This window comes from Entelurus aequoreus, linkage group LG12 (assembly GCF_033978785.1).
Source record: "Entelurus aequoreus isolate RoL-2023_Sb linkage group LG12, RoL_Eaeq_v1.1, whole genome shotgun sequence".
Taxonomy (NCBI): Eukaryota; Metazoa; Chordata; class Actinopteri; order Syngnathiformes; family Syngnathidae; genus Entelurus; species Entelurus aequoreus.
The window spans coordinates 52504790-52516808 of record NC_084742.1 but is presented as its reverse complement, the minus strand read 5'-3'; the positions used below and the strand labels follow the sequence as shown (position 1 = coordinate 52516808).

Sequence of the window (12019 nt, the reverse complement as noted above, 5' to 3'; positions counted from 1 at the left end):
AGTCTTGTAACTCTCCTGCCAACATGGCCGCCAAACACAACTAGTCTTGGGATTCTCCTGCCAACATGGCCACCAAACACCACTAGTCATGTGACTCCCTTGCCAACATGGTAATCAAACACAACTATTTTTTTAATTTTTCATTTAACCAGGAAAAAAATCCCATTGAGATTAAAAACCTATTTTTCAAAGGAGTCCTGGCCAAGAGGCAGCAAAGTTACACATAAAATGACATTCACAATACACATTAAAATGACAGAATGGATGGGACAGAAAACAACAGCTGATCGTTGGATCTCAGAGCGTAAGAGTTGATACTTCTCTGTGAAATTAATGTACAAATGTAATCGCACAATAGTCCCAGAAGAGCCTTGTAAATAAAAGTGTACCAATGACACTGTCGCCTAGTGGACAGAGAAGGCCATCCCACCCGAGACAAGTCACAGTGGTAGGTCATGGCTCTACAGTTTGTGATGAACCTCAAAGAAGCATGGTAAACACAGTCCACCATCTGAAGGCAGGAACGAGTAGCATTCATATCAAAAAGATCACCATAATCTAGCACGGATACAAATGTGGCAGAGACATGACACTTTTTCTACACCTAAAGAAAAACATCTCTTATTACGGAACAAAACCCCCAATTTAAGTTTTGGTTTCTTCATCAGTTTATCTATAAAAGGTTTGACGAGAGAGTCATCAATTAAAACACCAAGGTATTTATATTCATGCACCATTTTTATGACATTCCCTTCAAGAGTGGACACTACCAGGGGAGTTAGTTAGAGGTACCTTCTGTTAGAACACGTGACTAGGGATGATGTTTGATAAGAAATTATCGAGTTTGAGCCCGTTATCGAAACCTCTTATCGAACCGATTCCTTATCGATTCTCTTATTGATTCCAGATAGATTGTTGTAAATGGAAAAAACACAATATTTGGTTTAACAAAAGCTCACTTTTATTTTATAAGAAAAAAATAAAATAAAATAAATAAATAAATATTGACTGTTACCCCCCTAAAAAAAATAAATATATATATATATATATATTGACTGTTGTTACCCAAAGTATATTAAGTGGGATTTTTCAGAAAAACAAATATATACAGTAACACAAAAACAACCTGTCTCTGTGATCACTATAGGTGTATAAATAATAATATAGTGTTAAATAAAATCAGTCCCTTGGGCACAAAACTGAAAATAATACAGCCCTCCAAAAAGTGCACTTCTGCTGCTATTGGAACATACTAACTACACACACTATGACACTAAGAACACCACAGTCATCAATCAACAATTCTTCTTCCCTTACATGAGAGCGAAGCCTGGCAATAATTGCATATTGCCTGTTCTGCCCTCACTATACGTGTTGAGGTTATACAGCTTGGCAGACAGCTAACAAACAATCCAAAACGTCTAATAAAGTTCCAAAGCAGATTAATCCATTCAGGCTCTTTATTGTTGTTGATCTTGCTTTGTTTTTTCCTATCTTTACTTTTGTCTTGCACTGGACTGTTATTTTTTATTTTTTTAAACTGAAATACACACAATGACAAATGTATAAGCTATGTGATTCAATTAACATACTGAAATGTAATACACAATATGTAAATATTAGCGTCACACAAATATACAGTACTATCATCAAACAAATACTTCTGAGTGTTGAAACTATTTCGATGGTGGAAATACACGACTGGCAGCCATTTTAAGTCCTCAAAACATCCATTGAAACAGTGCACAAAAATAGTTTTTCAATAGACATCTTACTATCAAATTGAAACACTTTCCACCTTAATATTGAGTTATATAAACAAGTTAAACAGTTTACTTACAGACTTATCTTTTCCAAGGCTTGTAAGAGCTAACACAACTTGTCTACTTCTCAATTGTCTCATGAACTGAACTGACTCGCCAACCCGGAAGTGCCCAAACTAATGACGCGTAGTATTTTCATATCACCACAAGGTGTCAGTACAATCAAATGGGCATAACATTGCGTCCTACAGAGCATTTCCTGTGGGAAGGGATTCGTTCTCAGGGATTCGAATAAAGAACCAACTCTTTTTCTTTACTATAGTGGTTTCGATAACGGGTACCGATTCTCAAAAAGGGATTTGAGTCCGAGGACTCGGTTCTTTTCTTATCGAACAACCGGGAAAACCGGTTTCGAGCATCATCCCTACATGTGACCCCTCAGGATGCAGAAGGAACTCCGGAGGCAGTGTGCAGGTAGGATAATGATTTGTTCCCCATAAATCGGTCAAAATACAAAAGTACAGGAAAGCGTGCCGATAGCACGGGAAGCTAAGGAAAAAGCTAGCGTGAAAGCTTAGCATAGAAACAGGCAAACAAATGGCGACGCTCGGGAATCAAAAAGGTATTCAACGTAACTGTTGTGTGAAGCAAACAAGACAGCCAGACCAAGTGTGGCAAAAGGCAGGAATAAATAGCTCTCTGAATCGTGCCCGGGAGCAGGTGAGCGTCCCGAACACTAATCAGAGGCAGGTGAAAATAATCAGCACCCATGGCAACCAAGAAAACATAAACCCAGGGGTGCTTAAACAGAACTAAGGGAGCCTTTAACTAAACAAAATATGATCCGGGCAACGGATCGTGACACCTTCTTATGTTTGGAAAACAGCATAAGTTTTGTCTTGTCAGCATTGAGAACCACTTTTAAGTCAATAATTGAATTCTGCACGGCTACAAAAGCTTTCTGCGGATAATTAACAGCCGGTTCAACAGATGATCCAGAGCAATACATAATTGTATCGTCAGCATAAAAATGCATATTGGCATCAGAGAAATGTTGTTTGAGATCGTTGATGTACAAGATACACCCAAAACAGATCCCTGAGTCACTCCTTTATGAACAGTGACAAATGCTGAACACAGGCCTTCGTATTTAATACACTGGGTCCTGTTTTCTAAATAAGTTGAAGACCAAGCGACCGTATGTTCTGACAGTCCAATGAGAAAAAGCCTGCGTTTTAAAATAGCCTGGTCTACTGTGTCAAACGCTTTGAAGACTGGTTGATATTTGCAAAGAATTAAAGACACATAAATTTGACATTGGTCTATAAATAGAAATAACTGCTGGATCACCTCCCTTTGATAAAGGGAGGACAAAAGCAGATTTCAAACTTGATGGAAAGTCTTTGATTTCAACTGACAGATTACAAATAATTGAAAGTGGTTTTGCTATAAAATCAGCTGCCAGCTTTAAAAAATAAGCCTCAACCAAGTCAGGTCCAGGGGGCTTTCTGTAGTCTAATGTTTTTAGGGCTGTATGTACTTCAAGACAAGTAAAAAGAGCAAAATTAAAAGGATCTCTAGAAAACATGGACATACAAGGATTTCCTATAGGGGTCCCATCCATCCATTTTCTACCGCTTGTGCCTTTTGGGGTTGCGGGGGTTGCTGGGGTCTATCTCAGCTGCATTCGGGCGGTAGGCGGGGTACTCCCTGGACAAGTCACCACCTCATCGCAGGGTCAACACAGATAGACAGACAACATTCACACTCACATTCACACCCTAGGGCCAATTTAGGGTTGCCAATCAACCTAGTCCCAGGTGCATGTCTTTGGAAGTGGGAGGGAGCCAAAGTACCCGGAGGGAACCCACGCAGTCACAGGGAGAACATGCAAATTCCACACAGAAAGATCTCGAGCCCAGAATCAAACCCAGGACCTCTGTATTGTGAGGCACACCGTGCTGCCTATAGTGGTCCCTTTTGAGTCAAATAGAGAACCGAACGATAAAAAATGCTGGTTTAAAACAATTTAGGACTTCAGTTCGATCATAAACTGGCACTGATTATTTAAGTATTCACAGAAAGAGATTTGATCACTTTATAACATTTCTGTGGGTTGTTGAGGTTCTCAGTGGTGACAGACAAAAGATAATCTGATTACGCCTTTTTGAGAAAAGGAAGTGCCTTCATTTTGAAACTGTCTAAAATATGACCAATCAGTGGCAGCCTTGTCTGTCTGTCTTGCCAGATACCTGCTCTGTGGCCTTGTGGTCAGAGTGTCCGCCCTGAGATTGGTAGGTCATGAGTTCAAACCCTGGCCGAGTCATACCAAAGACTATAACATTGGGACCCATTACCTCCCTGCTTGGCCCTCAGCATCTAGGGTTGGAATGGGGTTAAATCACCAAAAAAATTTCCCTAGCGCGGCCACCGCTGCTCATATTTCATCAAAGGTGCATGTTTATTAATAATTTGCATGAAAAGGTCTTTGAAAAACATCCAAGCTAGCTCTACAACTGGTATTAGATTAAAATGCGACCCCGAGAGGGATAAGCGGTAAAAAATAGATGGATGGATGTTCCCACCCCACAATAGACAAATCATAGCGAAAAGTTCGTTCATCGAAATTTTTAAGATCGTATTTCTACATGCAGCAATAACTAAACGATCACTCAAATCACTACAGAATACACTCAAGGAAGAGAATTTATGAGACACATAAGTTAAAATCAAATCAATCAAAGTAGATTTAACTGGAATTTTGGGATTAAGCCTGGTGGGAAAGTTGACCAAATGGGTGAGATTAACAGAATCGATGCAACCAGCGGCGATGGACGATACAAAGACAGTGAAGTCGTGTTGCCGTCACAGGAGGATTTACTGAAGCCGTGGACAGATCTGCAAACAATACTGGCAAGAATCCCTCCCGATGCAACCCATGTTACACGGTTAAGTGGGTATAAGATAAGATGTGGAACATAAAATAGTTAACATCCACTAAAAGGGGTTTTTTAACTTTATAGCGACATCTCAGTTACCTTGTTCGTATGAAATTTAAGCAAATTTAGCAATTATAGCATAATGCAACATGAACAATCTCAGGCGGATGAATGCCGACATTCTGGAAGACAATGAACATTTGCCTACAATATACAAAAGCATATCACATATATTGTTGGTCACTGGACACCTGGAATCAAGGTGATCACAGGTGGACATGGGTTGATTAGCACAGTTAAGGTCTAGTGCAGCAGGGGACCACATCAGGACAGCAATCCAAGTCAGAGGGTTCCGGAATGGTATCACATATCACAATGTCAAGGCACCAACAGAAGAGACCGTACACTCTCAAGGCCAGAGTGCTGAAAACTCTGGGGAGACGGAAGGGAACGTCAGAAAAACAGACATTCCAGAGCATGTCGGGGACCAAAATGGAGAAGAAACTGACGGGTCATGAATAAAAACATGATGATATTATGCACAGTTCGAGTGTGCCAACACATCAAACACAAAGGCCGTTACTAGATGGAAATTACAGAAAAACCTTTATAAAAATTGATTAATATATAATTCATATAATTTTGATTGTCCTTTGTTTGACTGTGCGTATGATATGAATGTGTGTGGATTTGATTTATTGTTAAAGTTACCGGGATCAGAAAATGTACAATAATGGAGAACCATTTAAGAATAGTTAAGACGACACGTCTGATTCCGCAACCATATTCTGGACATATTTCAATTAAATATATTTCAGCAACTGTTCAAGTTCAATAACATGATTCAAAAACGTCAATATTTGATGTAATGAATGTCATATATTAGCAGGGATGTAAACCGAGTACCAATATTTTTGGTACCCGTTTCTAATTGGGTCGGTCCTCCTGTACTGTGAAGATTCCTTCAACCTTCCTCATAGCCATCTAGTAATCCACAGGCCAATATTAATCTCCTCAAAGAAGTGAAACATGTAAATTACACAATAATCCATAAAGTTATTTTGAAGCAAATTGGCATACGCTGACAAATCTCTAATCCCATCTGATGTCACTCCATCTGATGTCACTCCATCGCTACGTGTTTGCGTGGCATCAACACAACTTGCTTAAAAGTGTTTCAGTTCCTACTGTCTCTTGACTGTACAACTGGACGACTGAGCATTACACTTGATCACTGAGTCTTTTTATATACACAGATGCATACAAAGTCGGTAACTGTCAACATTCCCTAGCTACTTCATCCAGCTCTTCCCGGTGGATCCTGAGGTGTTCCCAGTCCAGCTGGGAGACATAGGCTCTCAACTGTGTCCTGGGTCTTCCTCTTTGTCTCCTACCGGTCAGACGCACCCTAAACACCTCCCATTCGGGGGGCATTTTGACCAGATGCCTGAACCACCTCATCTGGCTCCTTTCTATCTGGAGGATACTACTGAGCTACTCCCAGATGACAGAGCTTCTCATCCTATCTCCAAGAGAGAGACCCGCTACCCGGAAATGGAAACTAATTTCATCCAATTGTACCCGTGATCTTGTCCTTTCGGTCATAACCCAAAGCTCATGACCAGAGGTGAGGATAGGGACGTAGATCGACCAGTACATTGAGAGCTTTGCCTTCCTACTCAGCTCCTTTTTCACAACGACGCACCGATGCAGTGTCTGTATCACTGCAGATGCCATGCTGATACGCCTGTCGATCTCACGATTCACTCTTACCTCACTCGTGAACAAAACCCCAAGGTCCTAGAACTCCTCCACTTGGGGCAGGATCTCCTCCCCAATCTGGAGATTACACTCCACCCTTTTCCGGGATAGAACCATGGACTCGGACATGGAAGTGCTGATTTTCATCTCAGCTGCAAACCGATCCAGTGAGAGCTGAAGATCCTGGCCAAATGAAGCCAGCTGAGACCAAATCCTGCAGCCAGGACGTTGATATCTCCTCAACGTCTTAACTGCGCCTATAAATTCTGTCCATAAAAGTTGTAAACAGAATTGGCGACAGAGGGCAGCCCTGGCGGAGTCCAACCCTCACTGGAAACAGGTCCGACTTACTACCGGCAATGCAGACCAAGCTCTGACACTTGTCATACAGGGAGTGCACCGCCACAATCAGGCGGTCCGATACCCCATACTCTACGAGCACCCACCACAAGACTTTCTGAGAGACACTGTCAAATGCTTTCTCCAAGTCATGTCATGTCAAGTCATGTAGACTGGTTGGGCAAAATCCCATGGACCCTGAAGGATCCTGCTATGTGCATAGAGTTGGTCCACAGTTCCACGACCAGGACGAAAACCACACTGCTCCTCCTGAATCCAAGGTTCGACTATTTTGCGTAGCCTCTTCTCCAGTACACTTGCATAGACCTAACCATGAAGGCTGAGGATTGTGATCCTACTATTGTGGTAGTTGGAATACAATCTCCGGTTCCCCTTTTTAAATAGAGGAACCAAAACCCTGGTCAGCCAATCCAGAGGCACCTCCCCTGATGTCCACGCAATGCTGTAAAGTGTTGTCTACCACGAGAGCCCCACAGCATCCAGAACCTTAAGGATATCCGGGCGGATCTCATCCGCCCCCAGGGTCCTGCCATCCAGGAGCTTCTTTAACTACCTCGGCAACCTTAGCCCAAGAAATAGGCGAGCCCATCACAGAGTTCCCAGGCACTGCTTCCTCATTGGAAGACGTGTAGTTGGGATTGAGGAAGTCTTCAAAGTTTTTCTTCCACTGATTCACAGTATCCCCAGTTGATGTCAGCAGCACACCGACCCCACCAGATACGGTGTTGACACTGCACTGGTTCCCCCTCCTAAAGCGGCGGATGGTGGTCCAGAATTGCTTCAAAACCTTCCGGAAGTTGCTTCTTGAAAACTCCTCCCATGTCCGTGCTTTTGCCTCTGCAACCATCAAAGCCGCACACCGGAGTCCCATGAACCAAAAGGACCCAATACGACTCCTTCTTCAGCTTGACGGCATCCCTTACCAAGTGGTGTCCACCAGCGGATTCTGGGATTACCGCCACAGCAGGCACCGACCACCTTGTGACCACAGCTTCGATCGGCTGCCTCGACAATAGAGGCACAAAACACTGCCCACTCTTACTCATGTGGGAATTGCAACTCTCTCTGACAGTAGACTCCACCAGATGTTCCCAACAGACCGGCTTCCTTCCCCACCACTGGAGCCAACACACCACCAGTAGGTAATCTGTTGAAAGCTCCGCTCCTGTCTTCACCCGAGTGTCCAAAACATGAGACCGCAAATCTGATGATACAACCACAAAGTCGATCATTGAACTGCGGCCTAGGGTGTCCTGATGCCAAGTGCACATATGGACACCCTTATGTGTAAACACTGTGTTTGTTATGGACAATCTATGACGAGCACAAAAGTCTAATAACATAACACCACAGTTCAGATCAGAGGCCGTTTCTCTCAATCACGCCTCTCCAGGTCTAATTGTCGTTGCAAACGTGAGCGTTGAAGTCCCCCAGTAGAACAAGGGAATATCCTGAGGGAGCACTCTCCAATACTCCCTCCAGGGAGTCCAAAAATGGTGGGTACTCTGAACTGCTGTTAGGTGCGTAAGCACAAACAACAGTCAGGACCCGACCCCACACGAAGGGAAGCGAAAGGAAAGCTACCCTCTGGTCCACCGAGTTAAACTCCAACGTACAGGCTCTGAGTCGTTGGGCAACAAGAATTGCCACCCCTGCCCGCCGCCTCTCACTGCTGGCAACGGCCAAAGTGGAAGAGAGTCAAGCTCCTCTTTCGAGAATGGTTCCAGACCCCTTGCTGTGCGTCAAAGTGAGACAGACTAGATCCAGCCGGAACTTCTCTACCTCGTACACCATCTTAGGCCCCTTTCCCTCCAGCAAGGTGACTTTCCACGTCCCAAGAGCTAGCTTCTGTAGCCAAGGATCGAATTGCCAAGGGCCCTGCCTATGACTACCGTCCAGTTCACAAAGCACCCGACTTCTATGGCCCCTCCTATGGGTGGTGAACCCATTCGAGCGAGGGTCCCACGTTGCCTCTTTAAGCTGGGCCCCCTTGAGGCAGGCGCTCGCTTTCGAGCCCCACCTCCAGAGTTAATGCATACTATAGGCTCCAGCACCGCCCGTGACCCCGTAAGGGACAAAGCGGTAGAAAATGGATAGTGTATATATATATAATATAATATAATATAATTTAGTATATAAGAAAGTAATGAATAGAAACACAGTGCTGGATCTGTGTGCTCTTTACAAGATGATGACATAACAAGTGCATTAGCAAACAAAATTGACTTGTTTAAGACTTCAAAAGTAGGTGTTGCTAAAAACTCGGCCAGAGTCATTGCAGCAGCCACATACTTGAGGCATGTGTGCACGCGTGTATGCATGTGTGCGTGTATGCATTTGTGCGTGCGTGTGTGTGTGTGTGTGTAGGACTTACCTGAGCCATGATGTTCAGCAAGACTCTGGCTGTCCTTCAGTGGGTAGCAATGCTGGTAAAACAAAAATTATAATATGGTTTAAATGGCAAGAGGAAGGGCAGATCTTCACATACCTCAAGGCTCTCCGTACATTATATATTATTGGTTATGATTATTTATTTCATGATTATATTAATCTTTTTTGTTATTGTTAAGTCACAAATAAGACAATGCATTACCTTTGTATGTGTGTTTCCTCCATGCTTCCCATAAAATCCTCTCTGTTTACCCTTCTTGTTCAGTCACGTCCTCCCTTCTAATTCTCCCGTGCTTTTTCTCTGCTGTACAGAATTAGAGTGAGACTAAGCGAACGGGATGGGGGCGGGGGATAAGAAGGATTGCGTCCGAGTGAACCATGTGACGTAATGATATAGTAAACACCCAGCTGTCCCTTTGTCAGGATTTCATGTCCACAGGTGGCCTGCAGGCAATAAACAAAAAATGACCGATTGTGTTCTTTCACTGGAATCTTAACACCGTACGTGTCAGCGGGGCCGCCCCGGGCTAAATAGATGGGGCCTTGAGTAGAAACAATTTTCATTCTAAAATCCAACTTGATTTGAATTTGTACTAAATCTAATATATGGCAAATAAGTTGTATTTTTTTCAAATCAAATCTAAAATTCCGTCATTGAATCATAAGTGTGCATCTCTTCATGCCACTTCTTCGGTCAGAATTTGATCCAAGTTAAATTTTTTTACAAGCTCACAGGAAAAAAATGTAATATCCTGTGAAAAGTGCGAGTATATTGATTGGTAAGTCTCCCTACTATCCCACCAGTGCCTCCATGGAAATGCCCCCCTCTACCTCAAAGAACTACTCACCCCCAAATCCTCCACACGACACCTCCGCTCCGGACAGGCTAACCTCCTCCAACCTCTGAGGACAAAGCTACGAACAATGGGAGACCGGGCTTTCTGCTCCGCCGCTCCCAGTCTGTGGAACGCTCTCCCTGACCACCTGAGGGCACCACAGACTGTGGATGCTTTAAAAAAAGGCTTAGAAACCCTTCTTTTTAAAAATGCCTTTTTTTTTTAGATATATGCATACTAGTTCTAGCTATTAGGCTGTTGTAGTTTGTATTTTTATTTATTTGTATTATCTTTTTATTTGTATTTTTTTTTAATACAATGCAGCACTTTGAGGTTGTTTACTCAATGTAAAGTGCTTTTACAAATAAAATCTATTATTATTATTATTATTATTATTATATTATTACCAATCAGTGCATTGAAATTTTATGACATCCTCCGACATCGGCACCCTTGTTCAACTGCTTTGTGTCTGTTTTGCCGTGATTGTAACTACCCCATTTTCCGGACTATAAGGCGCACTTAAAATAATTTTTTCCTCTCAAAACTCAACAGTGCGCCTTAAAACCAGGGGCGCCTAATGTACGGAATACTTCTGGTTTTGCTTACCGACCTCGAAGCAATTTTATTTGGTACAAGGTGTAATGATAAGTGTGGCCAGATGATGGCAGTCAAACATAAGAGATACGTGTAGACTGCAATATGATGGCAATATGACTCAAGTAAACAACACCAACATTTTATATGTTCCATTGAAAATATAGAACATTACACACGGCGCATAAAAATCTATCAACATTTTTTAGTACGACTTTGGTAAGCTATGAAGTCGCACAGCTTGATGGATTGTCGGCGCATTAAACATACGAGTATTATTATGGTGTGGATATCAGGTAAGACATATTATCTGGCGTTTTGTTTCGCAATACTATGCAAAAGCAACTTTTCTTACCTTCTGGTACCTGCTGATCTGTATTTGGGATCTGCATGAATCCTGAAAAATAGCGCGCGTCCGCCCTTGTAGTCCGTCGATAAGCTTTGTCTTTTTCTCTATCTTCTTGTTATGGGACATTCATCCTCCGCTGTTGCCATTTCTAATATAAAGTAGTGTAAAGTTCTTACTTATATATGCCAGTAAACTCCCCATGAAAGCGCTAAAACATACCGGTGTAGTGAGTTGACATTATCCACCCAAGGAACTTTAGTGGATCCCGACTTAAACAAGTTCAAAAACTTATTCAGGTGTTACCATTTAGTGGTCAATTGTACGGAATATGTACTGTACTGTGCAATCTACTAATAAAAGTCTAAATCAATCTATCAAACAGTTATTAAAGAGTTCTGGTCGGACGGGACACATTTCCGGTGTTGTTGTTGTTTCCGGATGAGGAGATGCTGCTCTATTATTGACTTAAGTAAAGTCTGAATGTCATTAAAACAGTTAGCTCCACCTTTTGACACTTCTTCCACACCCGTCCTTGCACGCTACACCGCTACAACAAAGATGATGGGGAGAAGACGCTGCCGAAGGTGAGCCACGTAAATAAGACCGCCCACAAAACGGCGCATCCTGAAGCGACTGTCAGAAAGCGGCTTGAAGATGATCTGTAAAACATAATCTATGCAACATTTTGACCAAAGGACCACCATTACATGTTTTGTAGACCACTTGGAAGTGTTTTACACTCAGAAAAAAATTCTAAATAATATGAACCCTTTAATGCGCCTTATAATCCGGTGCACCTTATGGTCCAGAAAATATGGTAACTGTGATAAAATCAGTGAGCGTGTGGTGCCTTGCCTACGATGTTCAGATAGATCTGAACGGTTCATGAGCAAGAAAGGTCGGCAGTCGTAAAAATGCCGTCTATTGAACGTACAGACTACGTGTGTACCCACTACACTCTCGAATGACAAACTGAATTGTGTGTTTACTCTGCCATCATTAAAACAGGACTCACTCCATAGC

General features: G+C 42.6%; 1 protein-coding gene across 2 annotated transcripts in view; it reads right to left on the bottom strand.

Moving 5' to 3' along the window:
• The window catches only part of LOC133662331 (rho GTPase-activating protein 23-like), a 139694-nt gene extending 130160 nt beyond the window's left edge, over nt 1-9534 (bottom strand). For both annotated transcript variants that reach the window (XM_062066238.1, XM_062066237.1), the window contains exons 1-2: nt 9417-9534; nt 9198-9249 (exon numbers count right to left, since the gene is read on the bottom strand). In XM_062066238.1, coding sequence (XP_061922222.1) covers nt 9198-9206 — 9 coding nt within the window. In that variant the 5' untranslated portion in view covers nt 9207-9249; nt 9417-9534. The remainder of the gene's footprint in view (nt 1-9197; nt 9250-9416) is intronic.
• Between the last annotated feature and the right edge of the window lie 2485 nt (nt 9535-12019).